This window comes from Martes martes (genome assembly GCF_963455335.1).
Source record: "Martes martes genome assembly, chromosome: 1".
NCBI lineage: Eukaryota > Metazoa > Chordata > Mammalia > Carnivora > Mustelidae > Martes > Martes martes.
The window spans coordinates 14032532-14059717 of NC_137888.1; the positions used below are offsets into that span (position 1 = coordinate 14032532).

Here is a 27186-nt window from a genome sequence, read left to right on the forward strand (position 1 = left end):
ACGAGAAAGATGAAGCAATTTCTTAATTATACCCTATTGGGTCTAGCAAGTTTAATACATTAGTTATATTTAAAATCAAAGATGGCCATCCAGTAATTCTCAATTCCTTCTCATATTCAGCTATAGAGTTAGAGTTTCACTCACTGAGTCCTAGATAGGGTCTGTTTCAGGAATTAATTTTTTGACCAAATTAAGTAAAAAAAAAAAAAGATACTGAATTTAATTCATGAAAAATTCCATCTTTTTATTTATCATTTCACCATTTATCACTATTTTGCATTATTATAAATCAGAATAAACATCATGGAAGCTATGAAAATGTAGTTCTCACACCTCCCTCTGCAGGGAAGATGATTGACTGACATCTCTAGTCTCCAGTCTCTGAATCTACCACCACATGCATGCCAACGTCATACCATGCCCTTTCCTTGCCCAGTTACTGAGCTTGGAAGGGATACTAAGGCAGGCCCATCTCTGTCTGTGAGACACGGAACTACTTTAATGGATAACTTATCAAAGCTCTCTTGGATCTGCTCTGAAGAAAGTTATTCCAATCCAACATTCCTTCTTTGCTTCTCTCTTTCCTTCACTGAATTCAAATCTTCATTGTGGTCTGATGACTCTCCCAGAATTCTCCAGCTACCTCTCCATTTTCCCTGACAGGCATTTTCTCCAAAAAATTTTAGATCAAACCCTGTTTGGCAGATATTTCTCAAAGGACTACAACTAACACATTAGATCAACAAGATTTTTTTTTTTTTAAATACGACATGGTAACTCTTTGGGTTGTCAATGATGAATTTTATATGATTTCCTCACACTTTCTTCCCCTCACACTTTTTTTGAAGTCCCTGTTCTTTGTATTCCTACTGAAACTTAATTTTTTTGTCCCCATTATTACACTTGCTACATGACAGTAAATTAGAATTGTATGTGTGTGAACTTCATGAAGGCAGGGAATTTATGCCTTTATTCAGGATGATGCCAGGTCTATAATCAAAACTCAATAAATATTTTTGCAGTGAATGCCTAACTAAACACAAAATTTTCTAAAGCAGTTAGATAAACAAATTCATCTATCAGGGTACACAAATTCTTAACCTGTAAGATATGTCACATATTTAAATTATCCTTTAAATTTCTTGTTTTCTATTCAGTAACGTATTAATAAAACCTATGAAACAAACAAAGCAAAACAAAAAGGTGCTTACCTAATGATGACAGTTGAAGGCACTGGCTACATTCAACAAATGTACCATATGAAAAAGAAAAATGGAGTGCCATAATTCATGGTATGGAAAAATTTATTTTAAATGTCAGTGCTATTTGAAATATACTTAAGTGAAAGAATCCTAGGAGAAAAATAAGAGAAAAATCTTGGAGAGGAATGAAAGGGACTCTGAGCATTGACATAAAAATGAAAATCCAAGATTTATCTCATATATCTCATAGGTCACAGGCCAAGGTTACTTTGTCCATAGTGAATCACATACTCTGGGAGAGATGGTGATGGCAAGTCCTGGTGATGCAGATGGTCAGTAATCACAGATATTGGACAGTCTACATGTTAAGGTTTCATAAGGCAGAGACACAATGGTGAAATAATGGGGAATTTTAGCAAGTTGATCCAAAAAAGTGAGAGCTAAAGACTGGTTGGTAACAAGTTGACTGACAACTCCTGGAAGTAAAGTAAGTTGGATGACTGAAGCTGGACCCACAGCCCAGAGACTGGAAACCAGTGGTTCCATAATGAAGAGACCCAAGGCCAATATTTCCACATCCCAGAGACCCGATGTAATTTGTTTGACAGGGACTGAAGAAGATGGAATTTTTTGGGCAGAGGCAGGATTTCTGGTAGGATCTGGCTCCAGCACAGGACGTCCCCAAGCTGGTAGGCTCATAGCAGATCTCCTGAGAGCCACTGAAGACAGAGGAGCCCAGCTGGCAGGTGCTGGGAGAGTAGACTACATTGCTGGAGTAGAAAGAATCGTAGGCGGAACATGGGTACCCCAGGCAACCTCCAAGAGAGTGGGAGGAGACGTTTCCAGGGCTGCGGTTGTAATGCATGTCGAGTTCTGAGTTCAGCTGAGTTGCAGAGAGGTTTGCTGAGTGTGACTGTTACCTTCTACTGGACGCTTATATAACCTAGCAATGGGTTAGTAGCATGTGCCCATTTTAATAAGAATGCTTAATTAGTCTCCAGTCAAAATGAAATACATTAACCTTCAAAGACCTTTTTTTTTTTTTTTTAAATGAAGGCAGACTTTTAAATGAAAGAATTTCATTAGGTTTTCAAAGCAATTGTTTATGAGCAAAGATGTCATCTCTCATTCAACTAGCTTGGGTAGATGAATATAATTGTATGGTAATTGTCCCTGTAAGATTGGTGTTTCATTCATCCTATCCCTCAAGATATTGTATCGAATGGGTAACACAGCGAGAATTTTGTTCTGTTTAAAGTTCTAAAAAAATACTTTGTGGTCTGGAGGGCATATTTATTTTGTCCCAAGTTTAGGAACCCAGTTGAGAACAGAAAACAAACAAACAAACAAACACCAAACCAAACCAAAACAAGACAAAAAAACCTACAATCCTTAATATCTGTTTCATTTTCCAAATCTTGTAGACCTTATAGAAGAAATAACCCACTAAGAACACTTAATTAGTAAGAAAGTTAAATGTGTGCCCTGCATATTTGGATTTTGGTTTTCTTATAGCATAAGTACCCAAGCTGCTTTTGTGTGTACAGGTTTTTGATTTAAGAATGAAGGGTCCAGGGGCACCTGGGTGGTTCAGTCAGTTAAGTGTCTGCCTTCAGTTCAGGTCATGATCTCAGAGTCCTGCAATCCAGCCCTGTTTTGGGCTCTCTGCTCTGCAGGAAGTCTGCTTCTCCCTCTCCCTCTGCTGTTCCTCTTGCTTCTGCTCTCTCACCCACACATTCTTTCTCTGAAATAAAGTACAATAAGATAAAATAATAAAATAAAATAAAATAAAGTGCGCAGGGGCACCTGGGAGGCTCGGTCGGTTAAGTGTCTGACTTCTGCTCAGGTTGTGATCTCAGGTCCTGGAATAGAGTCCTGTGTGGAGCTCCCTGCTCAGTCATGAATCTGCTTCTCCCTCTCTCCCTGCCCCACTTCCCCACATGCTCATGCTCTTGCTCTCTCTCAAATAAGTAAAACCTGAAAAAAAAAAAAAAAAGCATAAAGGGTCCAATATTTGCAAGAGTACATTGAAGATTAATTGTAAAAATACTGAAGTTGAAGAATCCTAGCCGTGAAGTTGACTTGGTTTTTGATAGAAATCCTGGATAAATTACCAAAAACTCTTCATCCCCATGAAGTTTAAGTAAATTTTTGGTAGCGTTGATGTTTTGAGAACTGAAGAATAAGGGCTACACATAAAATATGGGCTTTTGTTCTCTTAATTTCCTTTCATAGGGTAGGAATTTTACTACAGAAGGTAAATAAAATCAAGTAATTAGGAAAGTGTCTACCCCATGTAGACTTCAAAGAAAGATCGAGTGTTGGAAGAATTCATAGTTACAAATGATCTTTAGAAGTTGAAGTGGGGTTGGGGGGAATCAGAACAGATGATAATGTGAAATAAAGAATGAACGCCCTTGGGACCTCTGATGTGACATATATGTTCTGCCTAGAAGACTAGTATTATAAGTATTTTTCTAAACCCTCCTATCAGGTGCATCATTGAGGACCACAAGTAGAGTAGTGCATAGGTGCAGGAAATGGCTTAAAATAACCTATCGGAATCAGCAAACCTCATAAGACACCCATCTTCAAAAACCGATATGTTGTCCAATGGAAATGAGCTGAGACTTACTCTAGAAAGAACTGAGATTGCTAGGTGGAAGTTTTAAAGGAAGATTCCGTTAAAAATCTAAAACAAGTTACTTCTGTAGGTAATGAGATTTCCACCTTGAGGGCACTGGGAATACCTTGTCAGGATATTATAAATGTGATTCCAGTCTGGTAGAGGACTGGGGATAATTGCTAAACCCCCAAATTGTAAACTTTATGGGTCTGAACATTTTGAGTAGACAAAATGGTTTTCAAGCATTTTCATTTATCACTCATATCAGCTATTTCTGTGGAAGAATATTCTATGAGTCAGATATTAGGTAATTCTTGAACATTCTTTTCTCAACAAAATGGAGGTTTTTGCACTCCAACGTTTTTGTTCAGAAGTGGAAGGGTATGCTTTAGTGTGAAAGGAATGAATCAAACAGCCCAGAAGCTGTGGCAAGATGAACCTTCTCAATCAAGGTATCAATCTTCATTACCCTACTATGTAGAAGTGGAATACAAGTCATAGAACAAGAAAAAATATGACCATTATTTTAGAAGTTTTGTAATACTTGTCAGAAACACCTGAAAACAATTTAAGTCAAAGTGATGTATGTTGCTTTCCAAGGCAAGGAAGAATCTTCTTAAGATGGCTGCTTTGGTCCAATACTTCAAGGCAATTACCTTATAAACTTTCTTTAGAACAAGAACATTTTCCAGGTTCTGGGGAATTTTTTTAGTGATAAGCACTGCCTCTGATTAGAGATAGAAATACACGGGGAGTTTTTGCCATGTTTTGTCATTTTTAATGCTTTTTCTTTTTTTTTAAAGATTTTATTTATTTATTTGACAGATGGAGATCACAAGTAGGCAGAGAGGCAGGCAGAGAGAGAGAGGGAGAAGCAGGCTCTCTGCTAAGCAGAGAGCCTAACGTGGGGCTCGATCTCAGGACCCTGGGATCATGACCTGAGCCGAAGGCAGAGGCTTAACCCATTGAGTCACCCAGGCGCCCCTTTAATGCTTTTTCAACATCTTAGATGAATCTCCTCTAACATTCCAGAATAATATAAAACAACTTCAATATTTAACTTATACCAAAGTAAATGCTTCCACAAAAGAAAGAAAAACTGAGATCAACTCTTACCAGTCTGCATACGGTTTAAGCAGGAACATGGGAAATGAGGGAACCTCAGTTAATATTTCACGGAAGCCGTTCAAATTGAGAGCTGACTTAAAAAAAAAATCCTCCTACATCTTGCATATTATCACTGCTGCCTTCTGATGACACTATTCATTAAGTAAACTTGCTTGGCAACAATCAATGTGTGTTTTTGTTTAAAAGAAATGACTATGAATAGATCAGTTAGTTAGCAACTTTGCTCTCCAGATGGCAACAATTTTGAGACAGATTGTGAAAGGGGTATCAATTATTTTTAATTAAGCCAGCTTTCCTCATCCCAGACACTGTCTACCTCTGAAGCAGTACTTTGAGTGATCTGCTGGGTGACCTTTGGTAGAGGGAGATGACTAATAGCTTTGAAGATTCAACACTATTACCTGAATTCCAAGGCACAAACACTACTGCACTTTCCAGTTGTAAAACCACAAACACTACATATGTTTGATTATGATGATCTTTTCAATTCAGTTAAAAGCAGAAGGTAACCTGTTTTTATGTGTCATGTGGGTGGCACACCCAATGATAAGGGTATATAAATGCCCCAGTCTGAGAAGTGGCATTCAAACTCAGAAGCTTCTTATTGTACAACACATCTCGTGTCACCATGTCCTACAACTGCTGCTCTGGAAACTTCTCCTCCCAGTCCCTTGGGGGATACCTGCGCTACCCAGGATCTTTCTGCGGCTCATCTTACCCCAGCAACCTGTTCTGCAGCACTAACCTCCAGTCTCCCGGCACATACCAGCTGGGCTCCTCCCTCTCCAGTGGCTGTCAAGAGACCTGCTGTGAGCCCACCAGCTGCCGGACGTCCTACCTGGTGTCCAGACCTTGCCAGACATCCTGCTACCCCTCGAGGACCTCTGCGCTCTTCAGTCCCTGCCAGACAACTTATACAGGGTCTCTGGGCTTTGGTTCCAGCGGCTTTCAATCTTTGGGTTGTGGCTCTCCCTCTCTGGGCTTTGGATTGGGTGGTTTCCAGTCAGTGGGCTGTGGTCCCAGTGCCTTTTCATCCCTGGGTTGTAGATCCAGCTTTTACCGTCCACTCTACTACTCTTCTAGAAGCTGCCAGTCTGCTTTCTACCAACCAACCTGTGGATCTGGCTTCTACTAATCTTATGTTGGAACATAATACCTACTATGTCTAGAAATTTACCACAATACCAACTATGTCAAGATCCATGCTATCTGTTGATGTCTGTCCTTATCATTAGCTTACAAATTTGACTTCTATTGTGACCTTCTATGGTTTACAAATAATTTGAATTCCAGTAATTGGAATATATGTTCATGGAAGAAAGATGTTGAAACAACTTTCTTATAGTTATGCATGCAATATTGAAACATATTTCTTTTTAAATCTTTCTTAATATCTCCTGGTTATTTCTTCTAGTACATTTATTTCAAATTTTACAAAATGGAAAAATCTAAGTTTAAATAAAAGTATGTTACGTGACATTCACATATATGTTTTCGTGTTATTTGTTTACTCTGTGTCTTCAAAACTACTTCTCAATATCTGACTGGATATTCCTGTATTTGCATTTATCATTCAAAAATTTTTTTATTTAAGGGATTCCTGGGTGGGTCAGTTCATTGAACATCTAGCTCTTGATTTCGGTTCAGGTCCTGATCTCAGGGTTGTGGGATTGAACCCCATACTGTGCTCTGTACTTAGCCCAGAGTGCACTTCTCCCTCTCCCTCTGCTCCTCCCTACTCATGCTCTCTCTTTCTCTGAAATAAATAAATAAATATATATATATATATATTTATATATTTACTTTAAAATAAAAAATAAAACCAGCAACTGTCTTTTTGGTTTGAAAGAAATTGTTTTATCTTTAATCTCCACTCCATACCTTCATATGATAAAACCTAGAAACACATTTTTAAGACTACAAACCACTGTGGCCTTTTGTTCTGCATGGAGTTAGAAATTTAGGTGTTTTATATAAAATAATTATAAATTATAATGGATATTAAATACACTACAGAATTTTGAAAGGAAAGCAACTCTAATAAAATATGTCCTAAAGTACATGCAAAAGTGGAGTGAAGCTCTCCAGTTAGAAGTTAGACGTTAGTGAGTTAGATTTGGTGAGGTTCCACTCACCCCACTCAACTGACATAGGAAACCAAGTCTCGAATGTTGAGTCACTATATGGTACACTTGAAACTAAAGTAGCACTGTGTGTTAACTATACTGGAATTAAAATAAAAAGTAAATAATAATAATAATGATAAAAAGAAATCAAGTCTCTAAATGAAATATCTAACACATTCCAACATTTATTAGTAAGTAGCCCCACTATAGTCAGTCCTGTAGGTTTGATGAAATCCCAACTTGCTCCTGCTTTTTGGTTGTTCAGTTAATAACACTTGTTTGAAAACAACAACAAAACAAACTCAAGACCGGTGCAAATATTCTGTTGTTATAGCATTCAGCTAAACATCCAGGCAGCTGATGACCTGGGAATCAGTTCTGCCCCAAACTTTTATCCACTAAGTCAAGGACAACATTACTAAAGGTACAGATAACTAGGGTGCCTGGGTGGCTCAGTTGGTTAAGCAACCGCCTTTGGCTCAGGTCATGATCCTGGAGTCCCGGGATCGAGTCCCACATCAGGCTCCCAGCTCCATGGGGAGTCTGTTTCTCCCGCTGACCTCTCTCCTCTCATTCTCTCTCTCTCAAATAAATAAATAAAATCTTAAAAAAGAAAAAGGTACAGATAACTAGATTCTCACCCACAGGGTAACCATATGTCTTGGTTCATTCTGTTTGTCTCAGCATCCCATCTCCTCTGGTAATGGTCTTAGTTTTTTTTTTTTTTTACTTTTTATTTATAATGAGTGATAATTGAATTAGTGTAAGTGAGATTGGTTTGGGAGACCTCCAACTTTGGTCATGCTTTTAGCTCGTGGAGTATAAGATGTATGCATAGTGAGCAGTGGTTTTACTCTAACCAACATTAAATCTGGAAGAAAAGACTTCTGTGCTTCCTTTGTTCATCCTTTTTTGAGTAAAATAGAACTGTCACTTTTCTTTCAAAGACAGTGTGCAGAGGGATCATTGAAAGACAAATTACACTCAGATACAAGGGATAGGACCGCTTACACATTCATATGCTGGCGGCAGGTTATTTGTTGATCTAAAGCAGCCAGTAAGTACTGATAGGGTTTTTTCCGTAGGCTGCAGCATGCGATAATATACACCAAGTGACCAGTAGGTGGAGATAGTGAGGAACTTGAGAATAACCAATGGGTTGTGCATGAAATAAGAGCAAGAAATTGAGGCCACCACACAGCATATAAAGAATAATTTACATGCTCTTGCTGGAGTGGCTTGACCATATATTATATTGTTTAAACCTGCAACTATTTGTTTTTTCTGGGGCTATCTTTCTTTTTTAAACTTTGCAAAAAATTATTTTCAGGAGCAATGAGCTAAAATGAAAGAAGTTCATCTTCAGTGAAAAAGTGAATAGGTAATTTCTGTTCCTAAAGCAAGTTGATGGTGAATATTTCATTTGTACAACAATTTGATGCCATTTACTATCTACCATGGGGGTCAGCAACGTCACGGACCACATGAAAATTCAGAGACAATTTTGCTGAAGAAGCAACAATAACCTGCTCAAAAGAAAGCAGAAGTGTTCTTTGAGGTTTTTTTTTATTTTTTTTTATGTGTACCCATGTGTGTATATACTGATTTTGTATTTATGTAAGCAAGTATGTAAGTAATCTTTACACCCAATATGCTGCTCAAAACTCACGACCTGCAAATCAAGAGGTGTATGCTCTTCCAACTGAGCCAGCCCCCTGAAAGTAGTTTCTTTTTTTTTTTTTTTTAAGATTGTGATGAAAGAAAAACTCTCTAAGGAAGCCATTTTAGACTTCTTTCTAAGTCAGCATGACTGTATATAAACTTTGTTCAAACCGGAAGTCTGATTTATGGCCCACCACGCATGCATTGTACATCTGCTTTGTGAATGAGTAGCCTAAAGGAAAACCGTCTTGTCCTTGAGATATCAATCAGTGCTCCTACTCTCCGAATTCCTTGATGTTCAAACTTAGGATTTCTACCTATATGCTCATCTACAATTGTTTTGAGCTTTTCCAAGATGTAGAAAAGCATATTATCCTATAAAGACTGTTCATTTTCTGGAGCACTTTCTTTCTCCTGAAGATCCTCTTTTCTGGGCAGCTGTCCTAATTGGGGCTCTATTTTCTTCCATATTGGAGTTCTCTTTCTGGTAAATTTACATCACCAGTTGCTCCCAAAGATGATGACTTATCATTAGCAGTTGCAAAAGATTATCGGATCACTGAGATGCATACATTTTCATTGAGGTCAAATAACTATTCTAAATGATTTTCACTTGTCTTAAACCCTAAATTTTCCTGTGCACGCAAAATAACACACACACAAAATCAATAGCTGTTGATGTGCTCTTCTATTAGCAGCAGAAAAACTTCACTAAGGATTGGATGAAGGCAGTTTTATGTCCATATTGTCAAAGGCTTACGTAGGAAATGAACTAATTCTAATAACAATTTGATTTCTCCATCCATTTGAATCTGCCACCTCAAAATATGCTTCCTTGTCCTGGCGATTATTTTAATCTGGGTATTTTTAAGAAAACGCAGACACAGATGAAGATCTGAAAATTGAGTAGAAGTTACCCTTTTACAAGAGACATTTTTATTCATAAGGGAAACCTCTCTTTGTAGGAGTGCCTCCTCCGCCCCACCCCATGCCAGGAAAAGGGGAAGGACTCAACAGTCCAGAAATCTCAATCTGCATAATAGCTTCAGCCTTGTTTACTGGTCTTTTCCTGGTCACCTCTGTAACTGACTCCCTACCCCCAAAATCTTCCTTTGTCTTGAGCTACAGATGGTATTTAAGGTGATGGCTTTGGCCATTTCAAGGGGTTACTCTCCACCATGGAGTTATACAATAATTATTAAACTTTTGTCTTACTCCAGTTCATCTGGTTTTTAAAATTTTTAAAAAAGATTTTAGTTATTTATTTGACAGACAGAGATCACAAGTAGGCAGAGAGAGGAAGGGAAGCAGGCTCCCTGCTGAGCAGAGAGCCCAATGCGGGGCTGGGTCCCAGGACTCTGGGATCATGACTTGAGCCAAAGACAGAGGCTTTAATCCACTGAGCCACCCAGGCGCCCCAGTTCATCTGTTTAAAATCAATTTAATTATTAGACCAGCCAAAGAATCTCAAGAGTAGAAGTAAAATGTTCCTCTCTCCAGCACAGTACAAAGAATCCAAGTAAAGTTCATAAAGCTCTATTTGACAATGTTAATGTAAAATTATTTAAAAAGGTCAACATCAAAGATAAAATTATTGGTTGCCTCAGTAATAATAAAAAGTGTAAATCAGGAGAAGGACAACATCTTGGTAAAGACAGGTAAGATTCCTATGAAGAAGAAGTAACAGCTGTAAGTATTGTAAACAAATAACTCATAATTGTATCCAAACTGTAATATTCTGCTAATGAAAGAGGAAGTTGTAGTTTTAAAATTTTAAAAGCATTCACGAATATCCACAGTAGGTTAGTTTGGCAATCAATGCTTTTCTTTACCTCATAAATCACATCTGTTGTATTATTATCCTTGTGCCTTTGTGTTGCTGGTGTTTAGGCTGTTAGTATGCTGTTTTATATAACAAAGCACACACAGGAGATTTTCTTCTCTTTCTTGATTGGGCTACTGCTCTGCCATGCTACATTCTAAATCTCCCCCTCCCTACCCCCCAAACACACCTATGTTATTTCTGCACAAACAGTACTCCTTTTCTCTACTCAAGGACTTTCTCACGATTTTACTCAGGTTGCTTCCACTCCTTCAACCTGACTCACCAAGATGCGACTGCGGTTTACAGGTTTTGGGAGATATCACAAGATTTTGGCAATTTTACTGTTTCTCTTTTTTAATTTTCATAGAAAAGTTTCTAGGAACAGTAGTGTTTATGTTTGGGAATTTGAAAGAAAATTAAGAAATCTGCCAAGTTACATAAGAATCATCTTTATCTTTTTATTTTCTTTTTCAATTAAAAAAAAAGATTTTATTTATTTGACACACACACAGAGACATAAACAGAGAGTAGTAAAGGGAGAGGAAGAAGCAGACTCCCCCTCAGCAGGGAGTCCAATGCTCGATCCCAGGACTCTGAGATCATGACCTGAGCTGAAGTCAGATGCTTAATGACCGAGCCACCCAGGCACCCTATTTTTAAAAGTTTAAACAAGAAGTTGATCATCTCTAATTGCTGGTATTGAACTTGAATATACCAAATGAGGTGTAAGAGTGCTTTTTTTTTTTAAAGTTATTTTTGTTCATGGTGTTAGTATTAAAGAAAGGAACATTGTGATGTGACACTAATAATAATAATTAAAGTGAGGAATATAGGATTTGTCACAGCACTCAGGATTTCCAGGGATCTCTTCCTGAGAGGTAGTCATATATTTCTCTCTCAGTCTTTTATTAAGTATTATAGTTAATACAAATATTTTCAAATAAAATTAGCTCACCCTTCCTTCATGCATTTCTCCTAAGTGCTAAATTTGTTTTCATTTCTACTCTTTATTCTGGGCACTATTCATGAGGCTAATGAAACAAGATCCCATAGGAGTTGAAGCCTATTCATATGAAGGAATTTCTGTAGTACCAGGGGTTCTCAGCTACTCTTTGGTTAAACAAAGAATTGCATATTAAAAAAAAAAAAAAAAAAGCAAAAACAGAAACAAAAAACATAAAGAAAAATAAAAAATAGATTCAAGAGGTCAGATTCTACAAGATCTTTGATTTATAAACTTTGGCAAGCTTCTAATCCTTTTGAGTTTTTATTCCCTTATGTCTGGAAAGGTCTATAGGACATAATGTTTATCTTTCTCACAGGGATGTTTGAGCATTAAATGGAAGTGGTATATCTGATACCTCTTGTGTCCTCCTTTATATCCTCATTCTCTCAGCGGATCCCAGGCACAGCTATAGTGAACAATTTCACTCCAACTCTCTTTGCACAGAGTTTCTCCACCCAACACAGCATTTCCTTCACTCTTTCCCTGAGCTTCTCTGTGATCACAGCCAGGAAAACAAATGGAACCCATGTGAATCCTCCTTTGTATACCGAATGATGTTCCAGGAAGTTAACATACATCTGGCTACAACACTAAACCAATGAGAGTTGGAGCTGATGGATAAATGCTTCTGCCTGTTGATCAGATTCTGGGGTAAATAATTCTGAGAGTCATTCTATAAGTCCCTAAGAAGGCCAAAACAGATTACGTTCCCATTGCCCACTGTAATATTAACTAAAAAATGTGTCCCTTTATGAGATTTTCCTCCCTGATTCTTTAAACTTCTATTATCTCCCAAACCTGCTCCCTGGGATCCTTATACCAAGGAAACCACCTGCACCCACGTTCTTGACTTCAGCTCTATTTTGGGGAGATAGTGATTGAGGCTGATATTAATAAACATAAATGTTTGTTCAACACTGCTCAGGTGTGTTGCTCTTAGCTTGAAAGGCTGAACCTTGGAGAAGCATCAGGAGGTTATTCACACTTCCTTAACCTTTCTTAGGTAGGTACTCCCTACCTAAGATTTCAAAACTCACATATGTTTATACATAAGGGTCAGGAACACACCACCTGTGGTAGGCAGGGTCGTGGCACTTAGACTAACCACAAAGAGCATACATAGCATCTATCCTGGGAGTTAAGGCTCATCTTTTTTCTGCTGAAAATCCACTCAAATGCTAGACTCTGAAGTACGTGTCTATTGATGTATAACTTTACCTTATAAATTATATCATATTCTTGTTGTCTGCATTTCTAGTTTATGTACCAATTTCTTTGTTTTCTTTTATCAGCAAAAATTCATGACCTTTATTCTCAGCCGTGTCACTGACATTGAGACATGCAAAATATGGACCTTCAGGAAATGAATACTCCCCAACAAGAAACATAAAGAATGTCAACAGATATTTCTTCAAATCTATCATATTGTGTGTCCAAACCCAGTCTCAGAGTCGTATTGATCTTTACAAAAATCTCCCAGATCCATGAAGCACAAAACTACAGGCAAATAATAATAATAAAAAGAAGATCAACAATATATTTGAGTGCCAGCTTACAAGAATTTATTAGATTAAAATGTTCATTTTTAATTACTTTTCAATGAAAATCCAATAGCATATATTCCATCAATTGTACAGAATTTAGTTCATTTGAGATTATTCATTAAGTTCAGTTGGCCAAAATTCAATGCTACAAGAAACTTATGATTTAGGAATAGAATAATAGTAGTAAATGGTGGAGTTGAAAACGATGGCTGTACTAAGTAGAGACTTTGATTTCAATACTCAAATGCATCTGGACTCTCAAAAAGTTGCTCTATAAAAGCCAGATACACAGGGTGGCCTGTAACACAATGACTGGTAGCTCCTAGAAGTGAAGTAGGTTGGGTGGCAGAATCTGGATCCATAGCCCAGAGAAGGGAAGCCACAGATTCTAAAACCCAGGGGTCTGAAGCCCTGGGATCCACAACCCAGTGAGTAACAGCTTCTGGATCCATAGCCCAGGGAATGGTAGCTGCTGGACCCAATGCCCACAGACCCGGGGTAAGCAGTCCAGCAGGGACTACAGAGCAAGGAGGTCCTCGGGCGGTAGCAGAACGTCTGGCAAGGTCTGGACACCACACAGGATGTCTGGCAGCTGGTGGGCTCACAGCAGGTCTCCTGACAGCCACTGGAGGGGGAGGAGCCCAGCTGGCAGGTGCTGGGAGAGCAGAGGTCAGTGCGGTAGACCAGGTTGCTGGGGTAAGAGCCACAGGAGGATCCTGGGTAGCGCAGGTAGCCTCCAAGGGAGCGGGAGGAGAAGGTTCCAGAGCAGCAGCTGTAGGACATGTTGGCAGGAGATGTGGGTTCAGCTGAGTGACCGTGAGGAGATTCTGTGTTTGAATTTCGTCTCTGGGCTGGGGTGTTTATATACTCTCAGCCACAGGTGTGGCACACTACAGAATCACGGTTCCTATGTTAGAGCTGGTCTTTTGCATATGTGTAACTCAATAATATCCTTTGTAATTGCAGTTGAATAGTTTCCCACATTTGGATTTATGGGTGCTATAATTTTGGTGTTACAGTCAAAGCCAATGAACTGCTCCTAGGTCAGAAATGCCATGACTGTTTGACATTAATGTTCATCCCATCATGATGAGGAAACACCACAGCCAGGAGAGCTTTTCCTTGGGCTTATGTTATCTGCATCGGTGTCCTGTATATCAACATCTTTCCGCCTGGATGGAGACTTCCTGGAATATCCACCTTGTCACCATAGTCTACAAGCTCCAAAATTCCTTGCTGGTAATTTGTTATGGCTGCAATAGAGAAAGAATGCATCAAGTCGTGGTTACCCAGTGCGTCTCTTATCCAGTGAAGAGAGAACGAAAAGAGATAAAAGTATCTGTCAGTGTCTAGATACCTTGCCACATATCTAAAGAAAAGGTGACAACACAAGGGCTCAGCTGAAGCAATCCCAAAGAAGGTCAATGTAGGCCCATTTCTAGGCAGTCAAGAGGAAAACACTAGTGTGCCAAGGGCAGGGAATAGCTAAAAGAGAATAGAGAAAACAGAGATTTCAGCCTTTTTTCTGGTGTAATACTAAATGATGATCTGTTCCATCCCAATTCCACCTAATTCTTTAGAATTACAACCTTTCAAATTTAGTATTTTTATGAAGAATGATGTATTATCCATTTTATCATCTACATTTATAAATATCCAGGGCTTCTAACGTTTCAGAAAGTTTTAGTTTTTCACTACACGGGTTTTGAATCATTTTCTGGCACTTCCACAACCTGGTACCACCCTTCATTTTCCTACCTAAATGTTTCTTTTCCAGGTCCCTTTTCCTCTGGGGGTACATGAATCTGTTTCTCTTTCTCTCCTTTTTCTCTATCTGTCCCCCTACCATTTTTCATTCTTGTTTTTTTTTCTGTGTTTAAGTTTGGTTTTCTCCATTTTTCTTCTTCTTTTTTTTTTCTTTGCCATTGCTTAACTACAGATTCAATTTTTTTAAAATTTTGATAATTTATCATATTCTTACAGTATAACCGGCTGCTTTCTAAGTTCAATGTTAAAATAAAATCAGTAAAAAAACAAATAAAATAGGGGTGCCAGGGTGGCTCAGTTGGTTAAGCATCTGACTCTTGGTTTGGGCTTAGATCATGATCTCAGGGTCATGAGATCAAGCCCCATGTCAAGCTTCACCCTAGGTATGGCGGTTGCTTAAGATTCTCTCTCTCCCTCTCCCCTTCGCACCACCCACTCTCTCTAAAAGTTAACTACTTACTTGATTAAAATCAGCTAAATGATATTCTAGGCCTGGGAGAATACTATTATGGTTGATGGCAAAATTTTATTTTACCAATAAAACCATAATAAACTTACAACAATAATGTTAAAAGTATTGAATTCTTTCAATAAAATTTATAGCAGTTTTAAAAGAAACATTTTAGACTTTCTAGAAGGAAGAGGACTGAGGAAATATGTAAATGAACCCAATTCAAATACCTACTTTGTGAGTCCTTGATTTCCTATTCATCGAAATCAGAATTTCTCCTTGCTTTTTGCCTGGCTCAGCAAGTAGGTAAAGGGTCCTATTGATACAATACTGTGGACGTTATGATTTCCCCAATTTCTCTGTTTTCGAACATAATTCCTTAAAAATAAATTTGATCAAAGAGTACAAGATTTCAGTCATGTAGAATGAATAAATTCTGGGGTTCCAATATACAACATGGTAGCTGTAGTTAGTAAAACTATTAATACCACTTTTATATATTTAAAATTTGCTAAGAAAGGTGTTCTTAAGTGTTTTAACCACCCATGCAAAAATTGTAACCATGTGAAATGGTGAATATTTTATTAGTTTGATATTGATAATCATTTCACCATGTAGACTTATGTCTAAACATCACATTGTATACCTTAACATATAACTTGTCATTTATACTTTAATAAAGCTGGAAAAAATAAAATAATATTGAAGGTAAAACTTATGGGTTAAAAGGGGAGCATAGATTTATAAGGCAAACCATGAAGTTTAGTGATTTTGTTTTCAGTTACTCCAAGCTCCTTGTATAAGGATCATTCTCTGAAAAGAGGTATTTTTCTCTTCTCTTTACCTCTAAATTTCTGAAGCTTCACCCACACTAAGTTAGTATAAATTTCAAAAGGATTTGTTAATTCCCCACCTGTAGACTAATTAATTAACCTTAGACCCAGTGAATATATTGTTTGTTCTATATAGCATAGAGCTCCACCATTTTTTGAACTGATTTATTTCTCAACAACTAAAAATTGAGATATTTCACATAGAATTGATCACTCTGGGCTGTGCACCCAGTGACATCTAGTCTTTTTTTTTTCTTTAAGATTTTATTTATTTACTTGACAGACAGAGATCACAAGTAGGCAGAGAGGCAGGCAGAGAGAGGGGGGGAAGCAGGTTCTGTTCACCGAGCAGAGAACCCGATTCGGGGCTCGATCCCAGGACCCTGGGATCATGACCTGAGCCAAAGGCAGAAGCTTTAACCCATTGAGCCACCCAGGTGCCCTGACATCTAGTCTTTTTATTGCAAAGTCCCATCACTAGGCTATGAACAAAATTGTTTTGATATTTGAGTCGTGTTTCCAACAGAATCTCATCCATAGTTGAAAGTCGCACTTTGGGCACCCACCTGCTGCTCTTTTTCAAATTGCATAACAGGCTGGAGATCTTTCTTTTGCTAAGTATCTAGGTTAGACATCCAATAAGCAAAAGCTAATACTTTTAATTTAAAGATTCTAATACTATGTATTATTATTTATAGCGACGAAACATGTTATTATCCAACATAGATTAGAAGACTTTTGAATTCTGTATTCTTGAAATGTATTTGTTGTACAAAAATATCATGGCTGCTTTTCTTAAATGTGCTACAGGAAATATTAAAGCACGTTTCTCTCTGTAATATATTCTTGGTATTTCTCCCTAGGGATCATTTCATTTAAATTTTATAAGGTGGAGAAACACTGAAGATTTCTCAATAAACATATCAGTGAGGTATCCGAGTATGTATTTTTTTCCCTATAAATTATCCAGAAACAACGGTTGAGAACATGAGTTCAAATGGAAGATATTTATTTTGGAGGGGATACCAGTAATTACATGCAGGGGCATGGGAAATATGGCAGACAATGGAAGGAAGGCAATGCAGGTTGCATTACTAAGCCAGGCACCACTGCAAATAACTGAAACCCAATCCCAATGGAGAATTCCCCACACAAGGCACAGCAAGCCCTTGTGGAATGAAGAAGTCCTTGGGCAGAATTTTATAGATACTCCCCAGTAATCAGTACACTTCAGAGTTTACGGATGATTACCCAGGGGATGTAGGCTGGGTGTGACAGCTTCTGTTGGGAATGAGTTATTACTAGAAAAGCAGAGATACAATAAACATGGAAAGGAATAAGATAAGATCTGGAAGTATAAATGAGAAAAGAAAAGCAGAAAGGTGTGAAGTCACATGGTGAATTCAGGTCATATTGTGACACAATGTAAAACATATAAGGTATGGAATAGGAGACAGGTTTGGAAAGAAAGGCTGAATATCCACAACTGTGGCATTTGAGTTTCCTGAAATTTGGAAGGTGTCATCTATTACCAATGAAACTACTACAACAGGACTTTTCAATGGCTACCTTCACTGTAGCTCCTCACTTAATTTGAATCATACCCTCGTATTTTTAAAATAAGTATATCTTTCAAAATTATGTAAAATTAAGAAGCTAATATTACTTAAAACAGTGAACCCTTCTGCTCAATGAGAATAGAAACTCCAGGAAAATACATCATCATCATCACCTCTGTTTGGAAACTTCAGAGAAATACCGAAGTATTTCAGAGTCCCAAAGGTACTATATGGGCCAGAACTTAAGTCAAAAGAAATAAGCTTCCATCTGGAGTTGCTATTCTCTTAAAATTATATGTTGATTTTGAAAGTAGGGACTGAGAGGCTAAGAGAATTCCATAAACTCAGTGGGCTTAAGAAATAAAATTGGAATTCAGCATCTATCAGAGTTGAGATCATGGCAAATATCCCAGACCTCAGAGAGCCAATTCCTAGAAGTAAAATTGAAGTGCTAATAAGCAGCTTTTCATAAGGACTGAAGCCCAGTTTTGAATTATCTCAATCCCTGATTGGATTAAAGTGATCTAAGATGCGGGTGACCTTATCCTAGCAGCCTGCCTGAAACATAAGTAAATTCTTTCTGGAGGAAAGTAAATCATTCTGGGATGTGTATGTGTGTGTGTGTGTGTGTGTGTGTGTGTATTTCATATATATTTCTACTACTCTCAAAATATAGTAGGAATATGAGAAGAAAAGATTGAAACAAAAGAGAACACCAGAAAATAGAATCTGAAGTACATGGTTCATGTGCCAAAATCAGACATTAAAATACCTATGTGAAGAATTTAACCTATTAGGAAATAGGAAGATATTATCAAGGAATAATTATATTTAAAGAAATGAAGATATGTTTGAGAATTTTGACGGAAAACTGAAAGCGATGCAACAGAACCTCATCGAAATTTTGGAAATTAACAATATACTAACTGATCCGTAAAATTTAATTGATGTATTTTTTCAGGAGATGAGACAGAGCTGAATAGACAATTAATGAATTGGGGGATAGACTAGGAAGAAATTCCCAAAGTTAAGCATAAAGAGATAAAAAGAATGAAAACAAAGAAAAGAGTATGAAAGGCAAATGTAACATTATTTAATAGTGAATTTTGCTTATAGTTAGAATTTCAGAAAAAGGGAGATGATAATGAGACAGAAACAATATTTGAAGAGACTATGGTTAAAAATTTACCCAAATTGATGAAAGGGATGAGTAGAGTTGGCTTGACACCAAGGCGGAGTGAAAGGCACAAGGATTTACCCAGGAAATATCTGTGAGAGAAGAGTTGGAGGAGTGGGTGAAGAAGGCTAGGAGAGCTGTTCGACTGGGTAAAATCTGACCACAGTGCCTGAGGCAGCCACACAGACTAGTCATAACTCCCTGAGGCCATTGGTGAATCCTCAGTCATTGGCCATCAGAGAAGTTCCATGTGTCCCAGGACAGAACTTATCTAATGTCTCTGCTGCACATGGCGCCCTTGGTCAACTAAGCCTCCTCCAGTTGAAGATCTGAGAAGGGAAGTCTCAGAGTTGATATGCATATGGAGAGAATCTGTTAAGATTACAGGTCTCATATCAGACACACTGAACCTAAAACCCAATTATTCCTTCCCTCCTTTCTATGTTGTTTAGCTCTTTGGTTCTCTTTCTAAGGCCCCTGATTGATCTCTACTTGTGATTCTGTCTTGGTTCAGTCCTTCACTGTAACCACTTCTCCAAATAAATGTCCAGGTTTCTCTCTGGCTTTAACCATCAATGATATTTAATTTGTATCAGCTGACATTTTTGCCCCTTTCCATTGCATCTGAGACATACTGTGTAATTGATTGTGGATATAGTTGGACAATAATTTTGGAAAATGAGAAAACATGGTGACAGGTAAGGTCAGTATTTAGTCTGTTCCTACTAAAGCCAAAATTATACCTCTGATCAATTGACAAAGCAGAAAAATAGTTATATTTCATTTCTTGCCATTTAAGAAAAGTATGTGCCCATTATTGCCAGGAATAAAACACATGAAGGTTATGGCAAGAGGAAAGGAAGGGCTTTCCTGGCTGAGATGGGATGAACATTAATGTCAAACAGTCACAGCATTTTTTTACATAGGAGCTGTTCACTTGCTTTGGCTGTAACACCAAAATTATAGCACCCATAAATACAAGATATGGAAACTACTTAGCTGCAATTACAGAGATTATTGAGTTACACATATGCAAATGAGAGTGCACAAATGTGTGAAGAATGACCAAGTAGGTTACCACACCTGTGGCTAAGAGTATATAAACATCCCAGTCCAGAGACGAAATTCAAACACAGAATCTCCTCACAGTCACTCAGCTGAACCCACATCTCCTGCCAACATGTCCTACAGCTGCTGCTCTGGAACCTTCTCCTCCCGCTCCCTTGGAGGCTACCTGCGCTACCCAGGATCCTCCTGTGGCTCTTACCCCAGCAACCTGGTCTACCGCACTGACCTCTGCTCTCCCAGCACCTGCCAGCTGGGCTCCTCCCCCTCCAGTGGCTGTCAGGAGACCTGCTGTGAGCCCACCAGCTGCCAGACATCCTGTGTGGTGTCCAGACCTTGCCAGACGTTCTGCTACCGCCCGAGGACCTCCTTGCTCTGTAGTCCCTGCTGGACTGCTTACCCCGGGTCTGTGGGCATTGGGTCCAACAGCTACCATTCCCTGGGCTATGGATCCAGAAGCTGCTACTCACTGGGTTGCAGATCCCAGGGCTACAGACCCCTGGGATTTAGAGTCTATGCCTTCCCTTCCTTGAGCTATGGATCCAGTTTCTGTCACCCAACCTATTTTCCTTCTAGGAGTTTACATTCATCTTGTTACTGGCCAGACTGTAGATCTGGCTTCTTTTGATTAGCATGTTGAAGAGCGAAATCCATTTGAGAAAGGCAGATTCTGTCCTGAGATTACCTACTATCTTAATTTCTTCCATTAAAATATATCTAATATTCCCTGATCACCAGTAACTTTACCTCACCAGCCCTCAAACACTGGCTGATAGAACTCTGTTAACTATGATTAATGAGTAATTCAAATTACATTGTTGATAGAAGTTACGGTTTGCATTGCATTTCTCCCAAAAATAGATGGAAAGTCAAATGATTTTATTTTAATAAAATCTTTATTCTGCCATCCAGATACGTTGTTTATATTTTTATTTATTGGTAGTGTGTCAACTAGGATTTGTGTTATCAATGCTTTTGTTAATGGGCTTCGGAGAGCTCAGGTTTTAATGGCCATGCACTAATTTTTGTTGGGTTTGAATATTTCCTCCTGTTTAAGCAGTTCCTTGGATGCCTACATTTTCTAGGTATAGCCTTTTTCTCAATGAAATCCCAGGGGTTTGAGTATCTTATTCACACAATGAATATAAACTCTGCATACAAAGACATAATAAAGACATTATGTATCAGAGAAATTTGAGGAGTTTAAGAACAAAGTTTAGATTTACATGATGAGGTCTATGCATGCAGGTTATTCAAATGGAAGATTGGTGTGTGGGTGTACCATTTCAGAGAAAGAACACCTATGAGCTTTAGCTAATCAAAGTGAAAGGATGCCATATATTTTTTTTAATTGACTAAATCCCTGTACTCCAATTACTATTCTCAATCTGCTCAAATTATCCCCATTTGTGTAAGAACAACTTAGATGGGAACAAACTTAGCTGGGAAGGAACTAGCCTCAGCAGGTGTAAAGTTGCACCTGTGTTCTTTGCCAACATATACACCGAATCTAACTAAATGAGAATCTTTTATAAAAGAAAAACTTTAAATATCATTGAAAATTACTGTTTCTGCTGTATATTTAAATAAAATTGGCTACCCTTTATTTACACCATTCTTCTCTTCTACATCAGAGTGTTATAAATGCAAGGTGTTAACATGTAACATAGAAACTAACTATATAGTAGATAATAGAGGTACCATATCATACTAACATAGCATGATAACAACCGGAGACATCATATTCATATAGAACAACTAGTGTTTAAATATTTCCCCCTAGTCTCTATTTTATAAGATCCTCAAACATCCCTGAAATTAGGAACTGGAACACAGAGTACTTGAAGCTTGGATAAAACCCAGTCTGCTAAGTTTATCCCAGTATATTTCACCATGTTTTCTTTATTTCCTCCTTAACTACTGACATAGTAATACATGAAATATAAAAGGAGTGGGAGGGGCCATTAATTAAATCTACTTACTCCACAAAGGGGGAAACTGAAAGATAGAGCGCTAGATAGAATTTTACAGGATTACACAGCAAGTTATTAGTAGAATTATTTGTAGAGTTGCTTTATTCTATACATTCTCTCCAATTCTCCCCTCATATGCTCCCTCTCTTCCTCATCTTTCGTTCCCTCTTCCTCCTCCTCCACTATATTGAGAAAATAGTCATGACACATAGCTGAAGGAAAACATAAAGGAATAATGGAAGGAGATTTGGGGAAAATTTCATTAGCCATTGTGCTATAAAATTTAAAATAGTCAACACCTCCATAAACAGTCCTGCTCATGAATTTTAATGACCCAAGTTGGTCTCATGCCCATTATCTTCAACCAAGGGAAAGAATCCAATTTTGTACCCCAAAACATAAGCAATGGCAGAGTAGTCATGAGGAGCAGCTGGAGCTTTTTGGCTAACCTGAAGCCACGTCTGTTAATGTCTCCAGATTTTACATGTCGGAATGGAAAATTTTCTGGCTTTCAGAAATATTTTAGTGTCATAGTTTTCCTGTTATTGATAAAACAAATTACACCAAAATCAGGGGTTTAAACAATACAAATTTATTATCTTACAGTTTTGTAGGTCAAAAGTCAGATATAGTCTCATTGGGCTAAAATCAACATGCTGACAGTACTATATTCCTTTCCAGAGGCTCTAGGGGGGAAATCTACTTTCTTGTCGTCTTTAGCTTCTGGAGGCCAGCTGCATTTCTTAGCCCATGCTCCCCTTCTTCTGTCTTCAGAGCCAGTAATGATGGGTCAAGTCGATCTTGCTCTATATCACTCTGACCAACCCTCATGCCTCTTTTTAAGGATGCTTAAGATTATGTTGTGTCCACCTGCTAATCTCCCTATTTTATTTTATTTTTTTTAAGATTTTACTTATTTATTTGACAGACAGAGATCACAAGTAGGCAGAGAGGCAGGCAGAGAGAGAGCGGAGGAAGCAGACTCCCCACAGAGCAGAGAGCCCTATGTGGGGCTCGATCCCAGGATCCCAGGATCATGACCCAAGCCGAAGGCAGAGGCTTTAACCCACTGAGCCACCCAGGCGCCCCTAATCTCCCTATTTTAAGGTCAACCAATTAGCCCCTTTAATTCCATCTACTACTTTAATAACCCTTTTTACATAAAGTAACATTCATAAATTCTGAGGTTTAAGATATGACTATGTTGGCGAGATCATTATTCTGCCTACCAACACTAGTGAACAAGCCAATTTACTAGAAAACAACAACAAAAACCCAACCAAACCAAAAAACAAAACAAAACAAAAAAACCTTAAAGACTGGTTGACTGTAAATAGGTAGCCATGTAGTGAAATGCTCACGAATGGCAAGCAAAATTCAACGGTGAGGACAGCAAACTTGCAATACCAGGGCTACACATGAAGTTACCATATCCCATTTCATGTTGGTAGCCAAGATAAGAAAACTGTAATATTTTACAAGAAATGTAACTCCTGATGTCTTGCCATGCTCATTCAAGAAACTGCCACTTCATCTATTTCATGTCTCTAGTACATACTAAATTTCCCAGAGTATAGACTTTCTTCTTTCTATATTTTAGTACAGTGAATTGTGATCTTCCAATTTTCACCAGATTAACTCCACTCCACACAATGAACAAAAGACCTGCTGGTACTTGTTTGGTTTCCTCCTGCTGCATTGTTTGACAGATGCCTAACACCTCAGATTTTGAACCTAAGGGTTTAGGTCCCAAGCTTCTGCCACCCCACAACTATAATTCCAGAAGCTGCTGATCCTCTGCCAACTGGTTCCCAATTCTGACTTCTAAGAATAAGTGTGATCAGTTTCCCGGGAAATATGCCAGTGAATCATTCCTAGGCACTTGATCTCAACAATTTCTATTAATTATTGTTTATCTCATTAGTGATTACAGAGATTTATCCTCCCCAACTTCCTGCCCTCATGTTTGTTTGTTTTTTCCTCATTAGTCATGGCTCAGAACACATTGTCAAATATTCTTTTAAAGATTTTATTTATTTGACAGACAGAGAGGGATCACAAGGAGAGACAGGCAGAGAGAGAGGAGGAAGCAGGTTCCTCGAAGAGCAGAGAGCCCAATGCGGGACTCAATCCTAGGACCCTGAGATCATGACCTGAGCTGAAGGCAGAGGCTTTAACCCACTGAGCCACCCAGGCATCCCTTATTATCAAATATTTTGTTAGTACCATTAATTTTCACATTTTCACTGAGCCTTTAACATGAGTCAGAATCCATGGAATGGAAATGTGTTATTGAATGTGTTTTTAAAAATAAGATTATATTTGTGTATTACTGCATAATTTAAAATATATTAAGGATGGGGTGCCTGGGTGGCTCAGTGGGTTAAAGCCTCTGCCTTCGGCTTGGGTCATGATCCTGGGGTCCTGGGATCGAGCCCCACATAGGGCTCTCTGCTCTGCGGGGAGTCTGCTTCCTCCGCTCTCTCTCTGCCTGCCTCTCTGCCTACTTGTGATCTCTGTCTGTCAAATAAAGAAAAATAAAAAAAAAATCTTTATTAAAATATATTAAGGAAATGTGTAGGGTCTCTGCTCTAACGGGTCTGAAAATCAAAGACAGAAAACAAGTACTAACTAAATAATTATTTAATTACAGTAACAATGAGCTATGAATGAGTTTTTGATACTAAAATAATATCAAGAGAAACTCACCAAGTCTTAGAGGTCAAGAAAAATTTCCCAGAGGAATAGCATTTGGAATAGGTTGGAAGAGTAAGTAGAGAGGATGGATAGGTAGGATTTGGAGAAGTATTTTTAGGACCCAAGTCTTGAGATGTGCATTATAAAACTGAAAGGCATTTTGTCTTTTCAGTGAGAGAAAATGAAAAAAATTACTTGAAATTAGGTCAGAAAGATTTGAGGGCCATTTTTTTTGGGTCTTCAGTGGTCCGGTTCAGGATTGCATTTTCTTCAGAAAGCAATGAAAGCCACTGAACGATTTTAGGCAGAGTTATAAAAATGTCTGATTTGTTAGTTTTTGAAATAATCTTTATTATTCAGTTAATATTCATACAAAATGAAATGAACAGATTTTAAGGGTAGAGTTTGATGTTTTTGACAAATATATACACCCATATTACAACTACCTGATCATATATAGACCATTTTTCCTCCTCAGAAAGTACCCTCATGCTTCTTTGAAATCAATTTCTGCCAGCTCAAGCCCACTACTGTAATGATTTCTATCATCATAAAATGATTTTGCCTCTAAAATTTCAAAAAAAATTAGACCATACAGTATGTTCTTAGGTGTATCCTACTTTTCTCATTCACCATAATGCTCTTGAGATTCCCCATGGTGCTTATGTTCTATTCATTTTATTTCTGTGCAATGGTCCCTTGTGGGAATAGATGATGATGTGTTTATTCCTTCACCTGTGGATAGATATCAAATTGTTTCAAGATTAAAGGAAACCTTTCTTAATCAATAAATCTGCAATTGAACATCAATTCTTCCAGTCTTTTTGTAGACATATGTTGTTAGTATTTTTGTGTTTGTTTCTTTTTTGAAATTCAAATGGAATTTCTGAGTCATAGAGTGAGCATAAGCTTAACTTCATTAGAAATTTCTGAAATTTTCAATGTTGATTTTATCATTTTACTCTACCACCGCCAATGCCCTGGATTTCTGGGAGCTCCACATTCTCATCAACATTGGTATTATCTTTCATTTACTGAATGAGAGTGGTATCTCATTGTGATTTTAAGTTTCTTTTTGTGTGTGTATGATTTTAAGTTTCACTTACTTGGTGAAAAATGATTTTGAACAGCTTTTCTTGTGCTCACTGGTTATTCTCTTGACTTCTTTTGTGCAGTGTTTATTCACGTTTTTCCACATTATATATACATATATATATATATATATTTTGCTAATATGCTGGATTTCTTTACTTACTCTGGAAATAAGCCCACTGTTTGATTTATGTATTGTTAGTAATTTCATATTTGTGACTTGCCTCCTTATCTTCATGATGACATTGGATAAACAAAAACTTTCATTTTGATGAAATCAAATTTATCAGTTATTTTCCTTTTGTTTTATTTTTCTTTTGTACTTTTTTGCCTCCCACTAGGTTGGAAAGATACTCTCTTATTTTTGTTCTAGATGCTTTAAAATTTCATCTTTTATATACAAAGTCTGTGACATGTATCAACATACATATTTTTTTAAGTTCTTTACATGCATCCATTAGTTCAAATGCCATGTGTTGAAAATATATTTTTCCCCACTTGAGTTGACTTGACATCTTTGTAAAAACAAACTTATCAGTATACATAGGAGTCTATTCTAGAACTCTATACTGTTTCAAAGGTTAATTATCTATACTTATTTCAATACCACAGTATCTTAATATACCTTTATATTAATGAGATTAATTAATTAATGAGATTAATGAGATAATGTCTTCCAACTTTGCTTCTGTTTCAAGATTATTCTTGCTCTCTTGCAAAATACAAATTTTAGAATAAGCTTTTTTAATTTTTATAAAAATGCCAGTTTATAAAAATGCCTACTGGCATTTTTGTTCAGAATGTGTTGAATCTATAAATTAAGCATAATAAACATCTTCCAAACTTAAGATGTCTATTTTCTTGGGTCTTATTTCATTTCTTACTGTAATATTTTATAGTATTAAGTTTGAAATCTTGACTCTTTAAATGTATCTCTTAGGTTATATGCATTGTTATTATAACATACTTTAGATTTGATTTTTCACATATTTTTGGTTATTATATAGAAATAAAATAGATTTTTTAATGGTAATTTTATAGATTCATTGGATTTTTTACATCATTCTACCTATGAATATAGAATGATTTCCTGCTCCCTTGCTCATGCTTATGCCTTTTATTTGTTTTTATTGCCTATTTCTCTGGCTAAAACCTGTAGTGCAATGATGACTAGAAATGTGGGGGAATGTTAATGTGGTTGATTTTTTGTGCATATGTATGAGTGTGTTGTGAGCTACCTTCTCTGCTCACATTAACAGATAACAGATTAACTTTTTAGTTTTAAGAGCCTGTTGTTTGGGGTGCCTGAGTGGCTCAGTGGGTTAAAGCCTCTGCTTTCGGCTCGGGTCGTGATCCCAGGGTCCTGGGATCGAGCCCCACTTCGGACTCTCTGCTCAGCAGGGAGCGTGCTTCCCTTCCTCTCTCTCTGCCTGCCTCTGCCTACTTGTGATCT

At 37.6% G+C, this 27186-nt stretch overlaps 3 protein-coding genes across 3 annotated transcripts in view; 2 read left to right on the plus strand and 1 right to left on the minus strand.

Moving 5' to 3' along the window:
- Nucleotides 1-1295: 1295 nt before the first annotated feature.
- Nucleotides 1296-13902, minus strand: LOC308345407 (uncharacterized protein; the record flags this gene model as incomplete). The annotated part of the gene is made up of 3 exons (XM_080807522.1): nucleotides 1296-2085; nucleotides 8094-8222; nucleotides 13390-13902. The coding sequence occupies 3 exons, from the start codon at nucleotides 13900-13902 to the stop codon at nucleotides 1615-1617; spliced, it is 1113 nt and encodes a 370-aa protein (XP_080663648.1). The 3' UTR covers nucleotides 1296-1614.
- Nucleotides 5545-6438, plus strand: LOC308339559 (keratin-associated protein 14-like). Its single transcript, XM_080798348.1, has one exon. The coding sequence runs from the start codon at nucleotides 5585-5587 to the stop codon at nucleotides 6089-6091; it is 507 nt and encodes a 168-aa protein (XP_080654474.1). The 5' UTR covers nucleotides 5545-5584; the 3' UTR covers nucleotides 6092-6438.
- A 6184-nt stretch (nucleotides 13903-20086) lies between the features above and the next one.
- The window catches only part of LOC308346113 (uncharacterized protein), a gene marked incomplete at both ends in the record, with an annotated part of 67921 nt that continues 60821 nt past the window's right edge, over nucleotides 20087-27186 (plus strand). The window contains one exon of the mRNA XM_080808723.1: nucleotides 20087-20588. Coding sequence (XP_080664849.1) covers nucleotides 20087-20588 — 502 coding nt within the window. The remainder of the gene's footprint in view (nucleotides 20589-27186) is intronic.

Excerpts from the sequence above, each read along its gene's own strand:
- LOC308339559 (XM_080798348.1), top strand. The coding sequence starts at position 5,585 with ATGTCCTACAACTGCTGCTCTGGAAACTTCTCCTCCCAGTCCCTTGGG.